At 37.6% G+C, this 23128-nt stretch overlaps 1 protein-coding gene across 7 annotated transcripts in view; it reads right to left on the reverse strand.

Annotated features, from left to right (window-relative positions):
- Window positions 1-23128, reverse strand: part of ccser1 (coiled-coil serine-rich protein 1) — a 106431-nt gene that overhangs the window by 65533 nt on the left and 17770 nt on the right. For all 7 annotated transcript variants that reach the window (XR_013283489.1, XM_077521080.1, XM_077521079.1 and 4 more), the window contains exons 5-7: window positions 22382-22472; window positions 18091-18196; window positions 1936-2110 (exon numbers count right to left, since the gene is read on the reverse strand). Coding sequence is in view for 6 of the 7 variants with exons in the window: in XM_077521080.1 (XP_077377206.1) it covers window positions 1936-2110; window positions 18091-18196; window positions 22382-22472 (372 nt within the window). In the remaining variant the exon portion in view is untranslated. The remainder of the gene's footprint in view (window positions 1-1935; window positions 2111-18090; window positions 18197-22381; window positions 22473-23128) is intronic.

Raw genomic sequence — 23128 nt, forward strand, 5'->3', positions numbered from 1 at the left:
TTCATTAGGATCACGGGGGAGTTGAATCCGAATCCATCTGACAAACCCAAAACCTCTCAACTGTGAGTCAGCACTTTGAACATTTATACCACCGGGTGCTGCCCGCTATGCCAATTTTCAAGGTAACATATACATATTCATAATTCCTCTCTTTTGCTCTCCCTTTAGTCTCTCCTCATTACTACTTCTTATATCATGTCTCTTTCATGGAAGTCCAGGAAGTAAATATTGGTTGGACGCAAATTTTCAGATAGGTCCTTTGATCTTACTTTAAAGACGCTAAAAGTTCTGACGTGCGATGACGCCACTGGTCAGCCTTTCATACGGATTTTTCTGTGCATTTGCGAGCCTGTTTATTAAAGCTAAATTGAGTAAAAGGTCGCTCACCCGTTCGGATGACACAGTGCTAATGGATGTACTCAGTGCTCTTGGAGGAAACCTGCACCATTTCCCAGCACTTTGCGATGTAGATGTCTTTCATGGACAAAATACAGCGGAACTTCCAAAGTCGGCAAGATGGAGCTAAAGCATTTTCTGGAAAAATATGATTCAAACCCATCATCATATCTCTGTTAAGCCTCCATAGCATTTTGCTTCTTCTCTGGCTTAATTTTGCATAATAACCATAAAACAAACAGAACAGCACAACATAGGAAATGGTCTTCAACTCTTCATTTTATAACGGGTGAGTCATTGTACTATGATTATACAGTAAAGACATATTCATATCGTAGTCAATTTATGGAGCAGGGATCCAAACAATAATAATAATAATAATAATAATAATAATAATAATAATGCATTTTTTATTTAATTTATGCACTATATAGAAAGTATATACAGTATATAATTTGTTTTTTATTATTTTTAATATTTTTATTATTTTATTTAAAAAAAAATAGTTTCATAAAATTTAACTTTAATGGGATTCTTCATACACCAAATATTAAACATGGAATAATAATAATGAAATTATTTTATTAAAAATATAATAATAATAATAATAATAATAATAATAATAATAATAATGTATTTTTAATTTATGTACTATATAGACAGTATATACTGTATATAATTTCATTTTTCATTTAATATTTTTATTATTTTATTAAAATAAATAATTTCATAAAATTTACCTTTAAATTTAATGGGATTCAACTTACAAACAACCTCTCGGAACCCATTGTGTTTGTAAGTTGAGGACCACCTGTATCAATGGGGTATATGCCACAAAAGAGGCGGGACTTCCGACTTCCATGATTTTGGTTCCGGTCCGGGTTGCGAACGCGCAACCGAGGGGCACAAAGTCGGAAGCACAAGTATTTTGATGCAGCCCACACGTCGCAAACCGAAACGGAACCAAAGCTGATGTGCAAAAACAGTGGCTTCTTCCGCGGCATATACCCCCATAATAGTAACAACTATTGCAGCTATGAATCACAGAGATTTACATGTTTTAAGAATGCCTGTAATGCGAGAGAATCAAAATGTTTACCTCTATGGCAGCAAATGCAATTTAAAAGCAAAAGGAAACAGACACGGTTTAATGTGTGTTGCGTGAGTAAACATCTTTCCCTATTCTCAATGCTGATTAAATTACAAAAGGTGATAAAACGAGAGGCTGAGTGTATATGTAGGGTCCACTTCGGTGGTGATTTAATGGAGCTGAAATCAAGTTAATTAAAAAAAAAAAAAAAAACACGATGAATGTGTCCAGACGTAATCACTACATATATATCCTTAGCCTAAAGCCTTGCTGCTTTAAAACACTTCCTGCATTTTACAACCTTGAAAAGGCCCCTGTCAGTGTACCGTAGTAAAGGGAAACTAACCACACTTTTTAGCATCCGGCTATAGGAAATTCATCTTCATTTAACTCCCGGTTAAAGCCTGTATATGCATTTGAATATCAGTGAGGGAGTAAGCATGTCCCACCTCCTGTAGGGTGCGCCTCAGCCTCAAAAGTAGGGTCTTGACGGCGGTGCAGTCCTGCTGCATTAGCCGCAGGGGGAGGGTCTCCATTCCAGGGGGCAAGGGCTCGTCTTCTTTACCAAGAGGCAGAGCCGAGCTGCAGTCGGTCGGCAACAAGGTCGTCGGACGTCGAGGTTCCCTGGAATGAGGAAAACAAACAAACAAACGGAAATGTTAATAAAGTGTATTTGAATGTGTCTGTTTATATTCATCCACTCTCTATTTATGTTATCTTAAACGGAGTTTTGGCACGTGATACCAGCAATGCAATGTAAGAATATCTCAGTAAGACACAACAAAATAGAAAAAGACAAAAATGCCAACCAAGTCAATATTGAGCTCTACATCCGCCATATAAATTAAACTATCAAATGTTCCTGTCCAAGGACAAACATGGACTGTAGGTCATTGGTGCAAAGGAAATGCTTCAAATGGCTGGCCGGCATAAAAGCTTGACGAGTCCACATGCTCAAGGTCTGTCTATGTGTATTGATGACCACAATGACAAGATGCCGTTGCTTTCGAGCAAACGTGACGGTTAAAAAAATAAAAATAAAAATAATGAATCCATTTGCAGCGTGATTTGATAGATTTTTTTTTTCAAGCTTAAGTTCTGGTTGTTTATTCCAAACATATCCATGTATTATGTCTCAAAAAATTAACTGATGAACACTTTAGGGGTTGTGTAACATTGTCTAAGTTACCTAAATGATTCCAACTGAAGTATTTAACATTCATTGCATTCTTACAGGTTAACCACTCGGTAACTAAAATCAAGTAAAAGAAGTGTGACCAAATGTTGATGGAACAGAAATGTGTTTGTAGAGCAATGCTGTTTCCTGTTTGAATTCTGAGGCGTATTATTCCATCATATCTAGGTTGAACTGTAGTTTTGGGGGGTTGTCAGTCATGTGCGATGGCTCAACTCCTTCGGAAAGCAGCAACTTGGATGAAAATGAGAGTTGAGAACATTTGGAGGGATTCTTCACTGAAATAAAATACTATTTCAGAAAAAAAAAGTTAGCATTAAGTCATTTGCTCCCAAAACGTATAAAAACATTCTATTTGAATATTGCCATGGTCCCAAAAACATATTTATAAGTTTTTTGTTTTATGCTAGAGCATACAGAAGGCTTTGATGCAGCCTCTGATCTGAAGAGGTCGCTTAAAGCAATGGAGTTATTATAGAAAATGGCCAGCAGGTGGCAGCAGAGTATAAGCGATCAACCAGGGCCATGTTAAGTTCTATTCCCCAGTAATTTCAACAGGTTTGTGAATAAAGATGAAACTTAGTTATATTCTAATGCTAATTGCGGCAAAACGGAAAATGTATTTAGCTAGGTTTCATGTTTTTATAGCAATAGAACACAATATTCTATGGGCCTTACAAAATCAGTCAAAATCCAGTAAAACAGCCGGGAGCTTCAGTGAAAATGGTTGGGAGTGAACGAGTTAATTGATTGTTGACAGTTATGTCGATTGCGTGGAACCGTTGATTCACCATTTCTTGAAACAGCTGAAGTAATGTGGTGTGCACTACTTAGAATTGTTGATTCGGTGGTTGAACCGTTTGCTGTCAAAAGAAACACAACAGGACATCTGTTTTGACTCAACTCCTCCAGGAAGCAACAAACAGCATGGAAATTGGAGCTCACAACATTCTACGTCAGTAATCCTCCGCATGTTTCAGGTTCAATGTGCACAAATACACCAACTTGTGTTTTGTTTTGTTTTGTTGTTTGCTATTCGTTGAAACGCTCAGCCATTTCCGGTTTTTGAGCTCTTTCTGAAACTCCCTAAGACACCACAAGACACCGCAAACCCTGTTTTAAAAGGGAATTGGTGTCAAGTGTTTTTCAGTTTTTCAGTTTAGGGCTTCTGTACAAGATAATGCGCAGTTCCGTTTTATAACTAAAATCATTTGGAAGCCATTTCTTTTGAAAGGAAGATCTTAGCTGACTTTTACTTCCTCAACGTATTTTCTTCAAGTCCCGCTGCCAGTCAATTACGGCTGCTTTTCGGAGAGCACAAGAGAGCATCAATCCCTGTCACCTCTGCAGTCATCCTATTGCCCCTCTCTCGCTCCCGTGCGCTGTTCCCAACCATCTTTTCACACCGGTGTCTTGTTCTCCTTTGGCCCTTGCGTCTCATCAGCGGTTCCGCCGCGCCACTCTGACAGTCACGACACTCCACGGGCATTATCAGAGCCTACTAATGTAGTGAGGTGAGCACCTGAGGCCCCTTCTGCCTTGTGATGACAGGTGACACTGTCCCTCCACCCCCTTATTTTTTCCTTTTACACCTTGCTGAAAGCCGTATAACTTAGTGAACTCTATCTACTTTTTTTGTCCTTCCGCTCCGCTCTGCTAGGTGGGAAAGTGTAAATGTGTGACATATGATCAATCGTTCACCGTTCTCGTGTCAAGTGGAGCATTTCTGCTCAATAGGATCAGAGGCGGTGGAGAATAGTCCAATGTTTTATTCCAGCCAGGCTTTTGTTTTCCAGCCAGTATGTTTTGTGCTTTTATGCTGTTGGATGACCCATGATCTGTGGTTGAGACAAAGCTTTCTGACACAGGGTAGCACATTTTGCTCTTGAATGCTCTGGCAAGTCTGAGTTTTCATTTTAGTCTAAATTGGTTCACTCCTGTGCTGGATATAGCAAAGCAGCCCCAGAACAAAACAGACAACAATCTGACACCAGAGAGCACATTTCGATCCAGATGCCATGGTAGGCTGAGGATGTTACAAGACATCCAAGTGCTATATGCAGCAAGAAAGCAACCCCAGAACTTCTTTTGCTTTTAGCACACTACTTTCTGGGCCACCGAGGATGTTGAACAGATGGAAGGTGGCATGATTCTGGGGGGAAAGAGTACCATTAATGCCACAGCGAATCAAATGATGAAAATGACTTACTCTATCTGCACCTTTTTCTAGATCCTCATCATGTAATAGGGTCTTCATTCCTTACTTCCTTCCACTGCCCCACCATGAAATGGCGTTCCACAGGGTTCTATTACACGACCCCTGCTGTTTTCATTGTACTTGCTTCCCCTGGGTTCCATCTTAAGAAAACATGTGATTTCCTATCACCGCTATGCAGTCAGATCCCTTGTCCCAAACTTTCTCAATGAGGCCACTTTTATTATACTATCTGTCCTACTATTCATTCTTTTAGTACGTCAAAATGCTTGATGCGAAAAAGGTCATAAACTCATTTGCTCACAAAAACGTATAAATACGTTTTTTTTAATGATTTAAGTGTCCCAAAGACATTTTTTTTATTTTTTAATGCTAGAACATACAGAAGGCTTGATGCAGCCTTTCAACTGCAAAGCACGGTTGCAGAAATGGTATTACACAAACGGCCAGCAGGTGGCAGCAGAGCAAAGGAGATCAACCAGGGCCATGTTGAAAAAAAAGCTCAATTACTCACAATTCTAAATAGATTTGTGAATTTTGATTAAATTTAGTTATATTCTAATGCTAATTGCTGAAAAACGGAAACATATAGAAATTCACTTTTTTTCCTGATGAAAGAAGAGACTTTAATCTTTCTTTTGATAGGTTCCATGTTTCTATAGCAATAGGACAAAATATTCTGTGGGCCTTGCAAAATCTGTCAAAATCCAGTAAAAGAGCCGGGAGCGAACGGGATTGCTTCTGTGAAAATGGCTGTGAGCGAATGAGTTTCAGCAAACCCAACACCTATCTAAGACCTTTCCACAGTAATACAAAATGAGCCCTGCCGTGAACAGTAAAAAAGAAAAGTAAAAAAAAAAACTAAAACTAAACCTTAATAATACAACACAAAGTATGATATCAAAACTGTGCAGTAGAAAACCATTTAGAACAACATGACACCTAAAAATAAACTGCTTAAAGACCTTTTTTTTTTTAAATAAAAAAAGTGTGCATACATACTTCCTTAATATCAATTACTACTTTCCTGTTACCCCGGACTTTGTCAACATTTGTAGCATTTATTTAATTTCAGAAAAAGCAGAAAAATAGACGAAAAGGTGAGTTTTTCAGCAAACAGCTACGGAACCGCGAATAGGTGGGCATTTACCGTACTGTGTATAAATTTAAATTTATATAAAAATAAATCAAAAAATAAAATATTAAAATATATATATATATAATAAAAAAAATAATTAATTAATTTAAAACGCTTCAGTGTGGAAAAATGTACTTAAATATTGCCGGGGGGGATACAGTAGAATAGTGTGACGCCAAAATATTTTTGGACCGACTTAAAAAATACGAGCTAGAATGATGATGCTCAGGAAACTTATCATTGTTATTACACATGGAAGACCCCAAAGAGGGTGTGTGCATGTGCGTGTGCGTGTGCATGTGTGAGTGAGATCGATGTCGCTCCAGCTTTGCTTGGTCATCCTTTTTTTCTTTTGTCACCACAATAAATGTCCTCCCTCGTCTACCTTCTCCCATTTTCCACGCTCTTCTAAACAGTGGTCACCTTTTGTCTTTTCCGCACCTTTGCCCTGTCCCTCGCTCGTACATCCAGTCCCCCCCCCCTCCCTCGGTTCATTTCTCAACAGAAGTGATCCGTTTTCATCAAGGGTGAAAAAAGGCAATTACCTGTCTTTTATTACTTTTCATTATTTCACCGCTGGCAGTGGTTTATTACCTAGCCGTCGGCGGCGCATGCTAACGCACCTGTGCAGGCGATAAACAACAGTGCAAAAAGAGAAACCACTGTACACAGACGCTGACAAAAACGTTGAGTTAGTGCGCCACAGGGGGAGAAATGGCGACATGCAGCTTCAAATAAATTAAACGATACTAAGGTAATTCATCAACAGCATTAGTCAGTTCACAATAGAAAGACAGCCTTGTTTAAATAACAGTAGAAGACATTTTAACACTGAGACACGGACAGAAAGGAAATCACGCGGCACCATTAAATTTTCATAGAGAACCAGGGAAAACAATTATCGGACATGTGTATGTGTATATCATAGGTTTCCTCAAACAATTACCCGGGCCTTGATCGGGCTCGTTTGTCATCTCTCGCTTGTACCTGTCAAAACGCAGTCTGTTCATCTGCATGCGGCACCTGAGGCGACGGGCATTTTTACGCCGCCGTTAACTCATCAGGAGCATCTGTGACAATGACTGAGCGTCAGGCAAAGCTCCAGGCTGCAAGTCTAATGGCAAATTCCAGACTTCAAGACACAAAAAATGGAGAGGGCATAAAATGAATGTCATATTGTCGGGTGAGCTTCTTAATTAACCTTGCCTCTTCTGCTTGCCTCTTACAAAACTAAAATTGTTCTTTGACAAAGTACCGGGTCATGTATTTACTTTTGTTTTTCTGAATTTCTAACCCCTAAATATTGAAAGCTTAATTTTTAACGTCTTGCACACAAATAATTAGATCTGTAGAGTTGCTGCCCACCAACCAAAAGTTGAAACAAAACAAACAAGTATAATTTTTGTTAGCTGACTCTTTGTTAATTATTATTTTTTTTTTTAAACAATTAATCTCTGAGAGCATTTTTGTTCGGATTTTTTTGCCACACATTACAGTGTGACTAATTTACGTAATAGCAGCCATACACCAAGTCTCATTTATATTCTGTTACGTTTGGGATCCACCCACATTCCAAAAGCATGGATGTTAGATTTGTTGTTGAAGAAATTTTCCATAGGTGTGAATGCGTGAAGATAGGCCTTGTGATTGACTGGCGACCAGACCATAGTGTACACCACCTTTAGTAGGGCTGGGATTTTCTAACATTGAATAATTGATATTGAATCAATTTTCCTTTCCAATCCTGATATCGATTGATAAAATCATAAATAGATTACCGGTATTTTAATACATATACATATACATATACATATATATATATATATATATATATATATATATATATATATATATATATATATATACACATAGATATATATACATACATATATATATATATATATACATATATATACATACATACATATATATATACATATATATACATACATACATATATATATACATATATATACATACATATATATACATACATACATACATATATATACATACATACATACATATATATACATACATACATATATATATACATATATATACATACATACATATATATATACATATATATACATACATACATATATATATACATATATATACATACATACATATATATATACATATATATACATACATACATATATATATACATATATATACATACATACATATATATATACATATATATACATACATACATATATATATACATATATATACATACATACATATATATATACATATATATACATATATATATATATATATATATATATATATATATATTTTTTTTTTTACCATAAATTTGTTAAAAAAAATTATTTTAAAGTCTGATTTTTTTTTGTAACTTTTGTTTTGTTTTGTTTTATTTACTGTTCACATGAATTTAAAAGGAAATACCTGACTTATTGCATTTTAAGGCAATTCAGAATCTTTTTTTTAAATTTATATTTACAATAATTTAATTAGAATTATGGAAATATTTTCATCTCATCCTTGCTGATGTCGATATTTGTATAACACGTAAGTGATTATAATGTGTTACTTTCATTAATAAACAAAATCTTTTAACCAGTTACTTCCTCCACAAAAATTGGAATTTGTAATTTATGGTTGGAGCTTTTAACTCATTTACTCCCAATAACGTATAAATACGTTTTTTTTTATGCTCTAAGTGTCCCAAAGGCGTATTTATACATTTTTTTGTTTTTTTTATGCTAGAGCAAACAGAAGGCTTTGATGCAGCCTCTCAACTGCAAAGAACGGTTGCAGAAATGGTAGTCATTACATAAATGCCCAGCAGGTGGCAGCAGAGCAAAGGAGATCAACCAGGGCCATGTAGAAAAAAAGCTCATACACTTACAATTTTAAATAGATTTGTGAAAACTGATGAAACTTCGCTCTCTTCTAATGCTAATTGCTGCAAAACGGAAACAGATAGAAACTTACTTTTTTTTCCTGATGAAAGAAGAGATTTTATTCTTTCTTTTGATAGGTTTCATGCTTTTATAGCAATAGAACACAATATTCTGTGGGCCTTGCAAAATCAGTCAAAATCCAGTAAACGATGCAAACTGCAGCACGGGGTCTACTTGAGGTGAGGAAGCGAGGCGAGACGGTGCGCGGCGCTCTCAATTTAGCAGTCCATTTATGTCCCAGCCTTCACCTGTGGTCATGGGCTTTGAGTAGCGCCCAGACCAATGAGATCACGGATGCAAGAAAGTGGGCTTCACCTCAAAGGGTGACTGAGCTTAGCCTCAGGAGCTCACAAATCACACAGGAGCTTGCTGGGAAAAAAAAGGAAGCCAGCTCACCGCCTGAACGAAGACAGTAAAACAAAATGAGACTGAATTGGGAAACGTTTTAAGAAGTGTTGCGCCTATACATGAAATCCTCACTTAGTTAGATCCAAATACAAGAGTAGTAATGCAATGACAAGCAGCTAACGGAAATTGGAAATCGGAAATTCAAAATACAGTGACGCGAAAAAATATTCTCAAATTCTTAGGTTCTTTTTTCAAAAAACAATTTTGAACTTCTTAACCACATATGTCAACAGTAGTAAAACTGTGTAATAAATATATAATGTTCTGTGTGGTTCTGATGTGCAAATTGGGCAAGATCGCTGGTTCTTGATCTCTCGTTTTGATGATACAAAACCAAAGTCCCCAGTTGTATTTTTTCTGGACAAATATCAACATAATTATCTACCCTGCAGCAAAAAGACTGCAGGCTTCGCGCTGACACTTACTTGGCTCTCGAGTTAGATCCACGTCATTTGAATATTCACACCACACATTATTCCTGACAGCTATTAGAGATAAATAGTCCTTCTGATCCTCAGATTTTGTTTCTTTTTTGAGTGGCCGCATAATTTCCTGTTCACAAGCGGTGAACATGAGCACCTGTCAAGAATAAAAGGCACGGCATGTAATTTATGCCACTGGGGATTTTTATCCAAACAACAGGCAGGCGCGTGATAGTGATAAAAAGTGCCACGAGATCATGGAAATTGGCCTAATCATAAAACAACCACAAGTGATTAATCCTGCATGGTGTAAAGCTTTAGTTAAATCGGATCATTACCTCTAACAAGATATTTGTATCCAGTGGCTTATCTTTGTCTGCAACTTCCTGGTTGTATTTTTTTTTATGTGACATTGCTGCCAAATCATATGAAATTTTAACAAAAATTGCTTCACAGTCAGAAGAAGTCATTCTAACTAAGTTTCATTCGGATTCGGTCCTTAAACCAGTTTTTGTTAGGCCCTTGACCTGGCTGCAATTTAACATGAAATAGCAGATTCAATTTTTGTCAAATTGAATTGGATTATAGTTGTAGTTCTTCAGAATACAATAAATTTAGTCCAACCATGTCAAACTTTGCTGCCATATGGGTAGCTATAGTATAAAATTTCTCAGGCAAGACGATTTTGGAAGATAAAATGACCCTAAAATGTCTGCTTCAAAACGGTAAACTATCTTCTCAGGCATTGGTGAATTCGTGAGACGTTTTTGGTTCTACTCATTGTAGCCATGACAATCAAATTTCATGTTTCTAAGTGAAATTGGCTTTTGGGGGCTGATGTTTACCTTTCCTATTCTAGTGGCAGATAATTTAGCTTAAATTAAGTAATATATTCGTCGTCTACCGTAATTACGTTTTATTTTGTTTAATTTCATCCAGGTTAACAGTGTTTCTAAAGGTGTGATTGTTCTTGCACAGACAGCTTCAGTTGGTCATTCGAAATTCTGACTGCATTAAGGAGGTCTGTCGACTGACGCACGTCTTCAAGAGACAATGTAGTTAATTGTTCATCGCACTCGATACAAGACAACGTCTTACAGGCTGAAGTTAAGTTCACTCTCATTATCTGGCGAATTGATTTTCCCTGTGCCACCCGGCGCTGCCGAGTGGATTGTCATTCTGTCCTCCACACACACTCCCCACTTTCTGTCAGAAAAGAAAATTGCAAAAATTACGAACTACTCCGGGAGAAACTAATGTCAAAATGTCTCATTTGCTGGTGAGATTAAGCGCTGGCTGTGCAGACTTCAGTTTCCAGGTTTACTCTTGTCTTCTTTAAGGCAGCGCTTCTGACAAATTTATCACGACTGAGCACTAAGCTAACAAAGGAAATGTCTTCCTTTGAATGTGAATGGATGGAGTTGAAATTAATTCAGTTAAACTTACAGAAAAACTCAAGGGCACCGTTTTATCGCTACAACATAAAACGGGAAAAAGATAAAGAACATTCTTAACTAGTGATAACTTGGGACTTTAAAATGTATGTTTTATATAGTAATTTAAACAAAGGGAATGATGTTTACAGCAGACTAGGGTTGAATGATTAAAAAAAAATTCTAATTTTTCGGACACATTTTGATTTCTTTCAACAATTGTCCTAAAATCAAGCTTCAGTGCAGCAATAAACAAACATGACATAAAATTAAATAACACTGAAACCTTACTGAGAGCAGTGGATCCTCACTGTGCAGTTCAGCCAATTTGCACTAAGCTAACTTGCTCTGAACAATAAGCAAGTTAGTTTCGAGCCGAGCATTGGAAAGCAGGAAGGATGGGTGACTGACTGTGTGATGCGGACAACGCGCGCATTTTAACCAACTCGCAGCTGATTGGTTAGCATGACATGTCCACGAGTAGCATGCCACGCTTCTCAATGGTGACCTTAGGTGGATAAGAGGGCTTCGAAGAAACACTTTGAAGATAAAAAAATAGCTTTGTTTGAGATCACAACTTCAATCTCTAAATAATAAATAATTCAGCCCCATAACAGACCACTTATAAAGCAACACAAAGAAAAGGACACATACTGGATATAAATAGTCTACACAACCTTGTTCAAATGCTACGATTTTGTGATTGAAAAACGCAAGACCAGGGCGACTCATTCAAAAATATAATAATAATCCACCATGAATGTGGCCTACAATTTGTACAATTCCATTGAAAAATTACATCTTTTCAAGAGGGGAAGAAACATAAAGCCTGCACTTGCACAAGTTTGTACACCCTCTTATAATGGGGGATGTTATGGCTCATGATTAACCAATCACATTCCAACTCGTGTCAAATGCGCGTCAACACACACCTGCTTCAGCTATTCTAGTAGGCTTTTCCTGACATGTTTACCAACATTGACAGGAATGCATTTAGAACTGCTCATAATTCCCTCCACGTTGACCAAGGTCCCAGTTTCATCTGAAGAAAAACAGCCTCAAAGCATAAAGCTGCAACTTCCATGCTTGACTGTCGGTCTCGTGTTCTTTTGGGGATGAGCAGTGTTGTGCTTGCGCCAAACTTTGGCCAAATGTTCACCCTTGGCTTCATCACAACATAACACATTTTCCCATGTGCATTTGGGGGGATTTTTAAGGGAAGTGTGTTTTTGCCAAATGTGGCTGGGCTGAGTTGATTTTTTGTGTGAAATGCCATCCTCACCATAGGCCAGATACACAGCTATGAAGATGATAGGAGATTGGTGTCCCATGTACAACAGCCAGTACTTGCCAAAAACACCTGTAGGTCCTTCAATATTACTGTTGGTTTCTTAGCAGCCTTCCTGACCATTTTCTCTAATTTTTTGATCAATTTTTCTTCAGTTCTTGGTAATGTCATCCCTACTAAAAGTGAATGCGTGCTAATTTGCAACCACATTATCTAAACCCCTCTTTAAAAAAAAAATAAAAAATAAAAAAATAAAAATAAAAAAAAAATAAAAAAAATTAAAAAAAAAAAAAAAAAGATTGTGTTTTTCAATTGATTTGTACAGGTTATAGTTGAAAATGTTTGAAAATGATTTATCTTGGTCTCTTTTTTTTTTTTATACAAAAAACTGTCATTTGATCATAAGTGTGTAGACTTCTAGTTCTTTATACAGTATCCATTGCACTTACTTACATTAAATCAGGACCCCAAATAACCACTCAAAAAAATGAAGGCTACACTATTTAATCTCCTTGTACTGAGCATTTATATCAAATCGGCATGTAAATTAGAAGCTCATCACCATCAATACGCCAAGGATCTTCTTAAACGCCATTAGGCCGGCCCTGATTGTAAAATTCGCATTTAGATGAAGATTTTCCACGGAGTATTTGGTAGCGTTGCTCGCCAGCAAATGAAGCACAGGCATTGAAACGGCCACCTAACATATAGATTTATGGTCTACCAAAGCCGACTGCTCCATGTGATCCGATGTCTTTCGACCTGGTGAAGCAGCATGTGGCTGGTACGCTGGTACGGGTAGTCTGGTACGCTCTCCTCCAAGCAATAGTAAATAATTGTGCTCGAAGGAGTGCTTAAGCACCTCATCACACCAGTGTGCATGTGTTATGATGTCGACTGAAATTAGACAGTTTGGCAGCTACACAGAATGAATCACATCAAATTGGAATGTATGCTGCTCTATTTCTGACTGTGTGGGCTAATGCTATAAGAACACGTTCTCGGCAGGGGACGATTTAACCTACTGATCTTACCAAATGTGGTCTCTACGTGACTGGCTCAAGTATGTATAGTACGTAAATTTATATTATTCCATCTATGCCAAGAGATTAACAAATTGTTGCGGAAGTAATTTATATGCTACTGTAACAACCAACCACCAAATGAAGTTAATCTCTCAAAAGGTTATAGTGCATTCGAAGTCCAAACAGCGCCTTCATTCAAGTTGCACCATCATTTAAAAAATGTGAGTAACGCGGTGCAAGCTGCAGTTTTTTTTTTTATTTTTTTTTTTATAGTTAAATGTACACGTAGCATTCTCTTAATAATTGTCTTTTGTTTTTAATTTGCACATCTTGAAAATAATTCAAGCTTTACGATAGTGGTTATATACGAGCACCTGTTTCACTACCAAATATTTGTATCAACTTTTTTCTGCAAAAACAAACAAAACAAAAAAAATCACCTCTGATTTAAAGAATTAGAATAAAAATCAGAATTAAAAAATGAATAAATCTGGTGGTCATTTAAAAACCGCTGTGGTAAATTTCCATTACACAAACCTGCTTCTTTTGGAATCAAGAGGCAAAGTGAAGCATTAAAATAAAACGTTACCTCCTTCCTTATTCAGGTCCTAAATAACTCTCACCCGTTTACTCAGTGATTTCAAAGAGATAAACAGTTAAAGACTTTGGAGATGCACACTGAGTACTCACATTTATTGTCCTATTCGAAGCCAGCGATAAGACTGACTTTTTACGATTTAGCAAAACACTAAAAAGAAGGACGCTCTAAAGTCTCATTGTCAACAATAGAGAACGGCTGACAAGGTACAGTAGAGTATGTATCAGCACTGTTTCAGTTTGCAGTTGCAAAAAACTTCAGTGTTACACTGCTTTGCAGTAGTATGTGTGGGTATGCGTGTGCCCATGTGCTACAGATGTTCTAGACGGCCTATCAGAAAGCCAGCAGCATGTTGCAGCTGATACCCTGGACAATCAAAGTGACTGACAGGTGCGTGTGTGGCTGTCTTGAGCGTGTGTTGTGTGTAGTCGAGGCGCTTGCTTTGCCTGCAGCAAATCAATGTCCCCCTCAAGGGAGCGAGGAACCTGAGAGATCACGAAGAAAGACAGTGAGGCAAACTTAACCCCAGGCCAACTTTGTGTGTGTGTGTGTGTGTGTGTGTGTGTGTGTGTGTGCCCTCTTTCCTCTCTCTGTCTGTCTCCGTCTCTGTCAAAGTTTCACTAATGGAAACAAAATAGACAAAGTACTAGTAATATACAGTAGTACCTTAGTACTTCAGCACAAATCCTCCTTTGTCATGACTCCAGTCATGCAGGAGTAGTGTTTGGGTCTTGTCTCTTGTCTGGGGTCACGCCTGGGTTAGGTTTGAGTTCATGAGTTCATGACCGAGGTCAAGTGTATATTTTGTACTGATGTAACCATCATCTAGTTTCAACTAGTTTAGGACTATATAATGGCAAGGATCTTTTGTGCTATGTGATGTCAGGAACTAGCTGTAATGACTGGGTTAACAGCCAATTAGATAAGGCCATGTCGGTACTGGTACATGTCTACTCACAACCAATAGGATCGATTGGCTGTCTATAAAAGCTGTCTGCGAAGTGTGTGTGTTCGCCGGATTATTACTCACTGTTCTCTGTGCATCTCCACAGCCCAAGTGGGCTTGGCGTATTGTGATTCTCGATGCATTCTCGTTGTTTTTCGTTTAGTCAAGTCATGTGAATAAATAGTTAAAACCTTATTTGTGTCTGCGCTTTGGGATCCAATCCTCTCAGCACATAACATTCTTGGTCTTGTCATTGGAGACAAAGCAAATGAAGTACTAGAGATGTTACCTGATAGGACAGGTTGTTGATCTTGTGAGGATGGAAATAATATAAAGAAGGTACTAGAAATACAACCTCTGCACCTCACTGTTTCTGTTTACCAATGAAAAAGGGTATGGAAAATTGTACGATGGTAACATGGAACTCTTTCCATTGAGATTCAGAAGGCACCAACACTGGGCAGTTTCAAATTCGCACTGAAACATTTGTTTACCCAGACTTTTGACACCTAGTTTGGTTCTGTTGTTGCCGGTTTATTCATTTTGTCTTTGTGGTCTTACCTTTTGTTTATGTTAAGTGACCTTGGGTTTCATGAAAGACGATCATCATAAGATGATCATCATTAATATAAATTAGAATTAGTGTCTCATAGTATCTGGTTTTAAAGCTGGCATTTTTGTTTTACTAGAGTTTTCCTCTTGAGAAAACTATGATGACCTTATAAAAAAAAAAAAAGAGGAAGGCCATTTTAATACAAATTCATATGGTGAGAGTGATTGCATGGATTTAATAAAGAAAAGATAGTGAAGCGGGACTCGAGAAAAAATGCATGTCTCTTGTCAAGACGCACAAAACACTTCACTATTCGTGGGAACATTTAGTCAGAATTGGAAGCTGCTCCTCAGTGCAAATAAATAAATAAATAAGCAGCCAAGGATAAGGGTTACGCCTCAATGGTGTCATCATATAGATGTGTCAGAGTGCTATCGGCACAAGTGTCGCGAAACAAAAGGAGGCTCAGAGGGCATTTTTCGAGGGGAAGACCTTTTAATCTTTGGGTGCAACTCAATGGAGAAGCACTTAAAGTCATAATGGTCTGCTGTCTTGTCAGACACGACTAGCCACTATACAACCGCTGACATAACCCATTTATCAGCGGCCCAAAAAGGATCATGCGTAGGGCAGCACTGGAGAAAAACCAAACGCACAAATTTGGATGTGCATGGAAAAAAAATAAATAAAAATAAAAATGTGAAGTGAGCATTCTGTTTCAGCCGTCGGCCAATGGAAGACTTGACGGGTAGATCATACGCGCAAATATGGCTTGCATATGTTGTCAAAGAGAATGTATTAATGTATTTATTTAATGCCAGACTCTGCTAAAGTCTTGTTTCATCACCACTGTGGGTCGTTGGGAGACATAAAGCATGTCAGTCAATTCACAAGGAAGACTCGAGATCAGCAATTTTCTACGAGAGACGGTAGCCCCTTCGGCAGCTCGGTTGTGGTCTAGATAGTCTACCCTACTGGGATCCAGTGCAAGGGCTGAATCGACGTTTTACATAGATAATACTAAATACACTGTCAGCATGGAATTCATTTAATAGCCTAAGGTAATGAAAATTGACAAGTGACTGGAAACTTTAGTACCTTCTGGTCATTCCTGGTTTTAACAAATGAAATCAGTTCATGGAAAAGTGTCCCTGATGGGACAAACCAAAGATAGCAACAACAACAACAACAACAACAAGAAACTTTAGTACCACAATGTCCTGACATATGAGCTGAATTTGTTCCGTGACCAAGCTCATCACTCAAAGCACTCAGAAATTGACTTTCCCTGGCAAAATTATTGGAAATGCCACTCATTTGTTCCAGCCCCGCCGCCCCACGATCCAATCCAATTCATGGTGACGCTCCTTTTGTTGTGCCCGCCTTGGCCTCCAGGAGGCAGTGTAATACAGGCAGATACAAATGGAGAGAATAGTACTTCTTATTCTGTTGCTATATTATTCAGTTTTCATAGATAAAGAAAATACATCTGTGAATATTGTTATACACAAGAAAATAATTGTTTTATGTTTAGTTTGACAGTAAACGTCAATTGTTCATTGTTCACTATTTGCCAAAGCGCTGCATACAGTGCTCGTATTTCAAGTTTGCACTCACAAGTCAAAGAAAAAAAACAAAACAAAACAAAAAAAAACTTACCTAGTCATACCTGGTTTTACCAATGGACATGAAATGTACTTCAGCATTTCGTCATACCTGGTTTAGCAATAAATGTTTTATGGTGGTTCAAGGTCACTATTTAGTAGGGATGTAACTAGAACGGCAATATCGTGATATCGCAATATCAAAACTGCCACAATAAATCGTCGTCGCCATGTCACGATATTAAAAGCACCATCTCTGTTAAAAAAGTCGGGTTGATTTCCATTTGTGCAGTTCTACCACCCTCTGGTGGCTAGTTTTAAGTGCAGTTTAATTTTCACAAGGCATGTTTTGACCCTTCTATATTTAAAATCCACACTAATCATCAGATGAAGGGGAATGCATTAGGCTTGTGATATGTGGAGGAACTCAATGTGTGCGTCTATTAGCAAGGAAGTGCCTAAATATTAATAATAATAATATACTTTATTAAGTGTTATTAGCGACTGTAGGTTGTTTATAAACATTGCTGTTATGTTCAAAAGCAAAATATTGTTTTTTTTTGTTTTTTACAGTATCGTGACATTTTTTGCATTGCCAATCTCACCACAATATCATGATAATTATCGTATAGTGACCTTCATATCGTATCGTGATGTTTGGATATCGTTACATCCCTACTATTTAGCGAACAGGTAACCAAAGTAAAGGCACACTGCTCAGTAGAGTAGACTGTAATGCATTGCTGCTGTACAACCAAAATGATGAACATATTGTCCATATTATCCAACGCTTCTCTGATGGTGTTTTTTTTTGTTTTTTGTTTTTTCGAGTTTTACCTGTGGTAGTTGTCTTTTACCGGGATGCGATCTCCTGATGGGTCAATCGGGGAGTGGAGCAGGTTGAGACAAGATGCCAAGGACTGGCTGGAGTCTTGTCTGGAAACTGTGCAAGCAAACACAAAATGTGAAGGTAACTGACTAAAATATATTCTAGTCAATGAAAAAAAAAAAAAAAAAAAAAAAAAAAAAAACTTTGGTACAGATTTCAAAGCCGTTTTGGTGCCATAGGAAGTGAATGAAATGAATTTATCTGTTCCAGGATCAAATAGTCACCATCAAAAAATCTCTACAGGTAATGTTTTAATTAACATGCTAGCATTACTTCATTTAAAATCCGTTTCAAGTATCTGCAGACATCCTCAAGTCAATGACTGGTTAAAAACCTATCTAACCCGAAGGGTGCAGTTTATACAAATGGGACAGCATACCTCAGAAACGCTTGTGGTGTCCACTAGGGGTCTCTGTTGGGACCTCAACTATGCCGTTTGCATATAAATTATATGATATAAACGTAATAACAAAGCAATAATGTTGTAGCTGCTCTTATTATTTTAACTACCCTCATGAGTTATGGAGTCCCTTGGTCCCTTCAGAGGATAATAATCAAGGCTAATAATTTCATTATTATTATAATTTGCTAGAAAAGCCACAACAGCTTGTCAGTCGGTAGCTAGCTTGCTTGAGGCTAATGCTAAAGCAGTTGACCACACAGCCTTGACATCCAGCTCTGTGCATTACCGCCACCCACGCTACTACTGCTTTGAAGCCTCTCGTGGGAAATGTTACACGATATGCTAATTACATTCGTATCTGCTTGTCTGTGTGTGCATAATTGTTATTTCATTCATTGTACATATTGTTTTCAAGGCATTGAAATGACTAGTCGATGCCTCGCCTTTTCTACGCCGCAATGATGTTTAACGCTTGAGGTTGAGTAATCATTAGTCCCGCATTTTGGCAACAACACCCAACTGAAAGGGTGACCATTACTGCTTACTGACACGGAATTCACTGAACACCCAAATGTAACAACACAGAAGAGAGATAATACTCTGCAGTGGGCAATACTTTCATTGTAAAAATTAACAATTAATGACGCCAAAGAAATCATCCAACTAGGATATCGCTTGAACCGTCAGCCATCATCCCGCAGACATGCACCGCTAGCCTCTTCTTCCTTCCATTAGCCCCACCCCCAACTCACTCATCCAATCACAAATCCTAGACACTGCAGCGTCAAAGTCGATTAAAATATCATCACCTTAGCTTCAATTACAAAAAAATCTAAAGTTGTTTAATGCCTGTAGCTCTCCTTTGTCGCATTAAGTTCCATTTCCTGTTCTATGGTTATTGTCACACACATCAGACACTGTTGAGGCCGGGGCACACAGATTCCAGCAGCCCAACACTATTGGTTATAAATTGCTATGAAATGCCTTGCTCTTTAATAAAAGACTGCAACAAGCCTCCTGAGAGAGGTTAAAACAAATTGTGGCTATATGGTGACTCGGGGCACCATGTGAGGACAGGTACGTGTGTTTGTGTGCATCTGTAAAAAGTTCCAACTTTATCGCAATAATTCAAACGCTTAATTTCGTACTAGTCTGCACACCATTAGGGTCAATGACTAAGCATGCGCATGTGTGTGTGAGTGAGCGTGCGCGAGCGCGTATGTGTTTGTTATTAATGATGGTGGCTTCTTTGGCGATGCATCAGCCAGTGAGTCCGCTGAGATCTTGTGTTTGTGCAAGCGGTGTTGAAAAACTCACACTCTGCTCCCTTGCTCGCCCTCTACAAAATGCTGCCCAATAAAGCAAAGTTTAACACTTCTTTCTTTAACGGTCTTCAAAATGGAGACTGCGTGCCTGCTTTTTCCTCTGCTTTCTGCAGCCAGGTTAGCATTGCAAATGACAATCTGCTCTCAATTGCATTATCTGGATAAATAAAGGTTAAATAAATAAATACATAAATAAATAAGTGGTGTCAGGCGATTAAAATTTTTAATCGTAATTAATCGCATGACTTCAATAGTTAACTCACAATTAATCGTAACATTTTATGTCTGTTCTAAATGTACAATAAAAAAAAATTCCCCAAGTTTTCACACTCTTGATAAGAAAAAAAAATAAATTGGGAAAAAATGTTTAACTAATAGCATATTTATATATTGCATATTTTAGTCAGTGATAAAGTAATTTCATAATAATTAAAACAATTGAGCTGAAATTAAAAAGATGTAATGTACTGTCAAAAAAAAAAAAACTAGTGTGATGTGATGTGTTGAGGCAATTTTTCTGCCACTAGATGGCATTATTTGTAAGACATTGGTGACAGCTCAGTGCATTTTTCTTTTCATTTTAAGAGCTATCTAACCTTTAATATGAAGTAACTTGTGAAATTTTCCACATTTTTAAAATTGTAAAATACAACTTGACCCCAGTCTCCACAAATATATGCATTATTAATACATTTATTACTGCTAAATGTTTACATGGATGTGCCTGCTGCATTGTGACTGGAATTCCCCCAAGTAAGGGGTGGTCAGTAATCGCGCGTTAAAACAATTAGTGGCAGTAAAGGAACTTTGAAATAACTCAAAATTAATGCACTAATTTTGACACCCCTAAAATAAATAAAGCAAAGCCTTTGGGACACTTAGAACATTTAAAAAAAAAAAAAAAAAAACGTATTTATACGTTATTGGGAGCAAATGAGTTAATCTGCTCCAGCCCCCATAAAAAAAAGGTGTTTTTAGTCAAGACAATTAGCACAGAATTGTATAAAAACTCAAAGCATTAAAAGAGAATGTATAGATTTTTTTTTCTTGTTATGCTACAGCCCATATGCAGTATCTTATTTTGAAATTACTTGGTCAGAACCATCAAAAAGCCTAAAACGGGTCACAATACTGCCTACGGGTAACGTGGGACTCTGGGGAGTGTTCTCATTTTGTATTTTTTATTGACTCTCTGTCCTGTTCACTAAATGACTGAAAGTGAATCTGCGATCGTGGCTCTACTCCATTAAATTTTCACTTCACTCGAGCAGTAGTGTATCTGAAGCTTGCTCGAACCCCAGATTTTAGCATGGAACACAAGGCAAAAAAAATATACAATAATAATAATAATAATAATAATATTTGAAAACTTCAACAAGCGACAGCCCGAAGACACTACCGTGTTATCATCAGTGATGCGAAGCGTAGATTCTCACCATCTGTGCAAGTGCTTATGAATGGAATGAATAAATCCAGCGTACCCTCAGTAAATCTCAACAATTAACCCGCTCGACTAACCAGGACTATTTGCCACCACGGCGACACGTACACAGCAGCACAACATAAGCGTTTCAGACAATTAGCAGCATTTTAAATTAATCGAGCTCCGGTTAACACATTCAGGTGAGGTGCGTTCACGAGCGCAACTCATTTACAAACGTATTCTCACACATTCCATCAAAAAAATAATAAATCGCTTGGCATGCTTTGCAGCGTCGCGCCAGGCAACACGTGTTCCTTGGTAATCATTTCTCAAGCATGAGAAAGGCTGTAAATGAGGCAACTATATCAAAGTTGTGCGCCATATGTTGAAAGATTGGGAGAGACGGTTCAACTGGAGGCAACAAAATGGATGCGAGGAGGATCAAAGAAAACTGCCATAGGAGGACTGAGAAGGTCTGTGTGATGCATGTGATCAAAATGTAAGACTCTCCAGGCCCTTCAAGGAATATACATGCAATAGAAAAGTACAGTGAGCATCTCAAAAGCCTGAAAAAAAAAAAAAAAACATGGGGTAACCATTATCATGTGTGATGTCAGAAAATCTTGTGAAACTTAGTAAGAATGAAAATGACTGACTGACTTCACGAAATGCAATGAACAATGAGATTAATTTTTCAGTTTCAACCCGCACAAACAACATGAAAAGACAGTGACATCTATATGGTGAGGACAACAGGTGAACTGACAGGTCACCCAGCAGCACCGCCAATTCCTTTGATGAGAAATGGGGAGAACAAGAAGGGGGAAAAAAAAAAAAAAAAAAAAAACTCCCAAACTATGATCCAAGTGTTAGTTGCAGTATGAATGATCAATAATCAAGATTACTGGTAGAAATAGAGGACTTCACAATCAAACAAATTCAAGATGTAGGTCAGCTCTGCTTATAATACAGTTTGAAATTATAAATTGTTACTTACAATTTAAAGGATTTATGAGGGTGACATTTTGAGCCTGGAACTCACTTCACATCATTTTCTATTCTATGGCAATTTTATAAAAAACACTTACCGTGACGATAGCGCTGATCGTCAGATAGGTCCAGGTCCAACATGAGGTCATCTTCATCCAGCTCAGAGGAGCCCAAATTATTCAGGACATCCTAAAGACAGACAAGCATAAAATAAAGATGACTAATATGATGGGTTTTTTTCATTCATTTTGTAATTAGGGCGAAATAACATCAGTACAATATAGAGCAGACACATTAATCCAACAATTCTGGAACGCCACAGGACACAAATCACGCAAATTAAAATAGGTTAGACAGCACAAGCTACAAAAAGATGACATGATTTGAATCATTTTGAGGAAAAGAGCTAATGTTATCCCCATGTTGGAAGAGTGCTAGAACTTTCTTGCCTTAGAGACATAGAAAAAGATTTAGTGGCTCATCATTATGACACAACAGATGGGAAAAAAATACTGAGTGAGCTATAAGAGAAATTGATCATCCATCCATCTATTTTCTGTAGTGCTTGTCCTTATTAGGGTTGCAGATCCCCAGAAGATTTTCGGGCAAGAGGTTACACAGTGGACTGTTTGCCAGCCAATCACAGGGGAAATATAGACTAAACGTTCACACTCACATTTGCACAGATGGACAACAAAAGACTCTTCAACGAAGCTAACGTGCATGTTGTGGAGATGTGGGAGGAGGCTGGAGTACCTGGACAGCATGCAAATGAGATTCAAACCCAAAACCTCTCGACTGTGAGGCTTTCAGATGTGTTGCAGAAAGTGATCAGTTATATACAA

This window comes from Festucalex cinctus, chromosome 5, assembly GCF_051991245.1.
Source record: "Festucalex cinctus isolate MCC-2025b chromosome 5, RoL_Fcin_1.0, whole genome shotgun sequence".
Classification (NCBI taxonomy): Eukaryota; Metazoa; Chordata; class Actinopteri; order Syngnathiformes; family Syngnathidae; genus Festucalex; species Festucalex cinctus.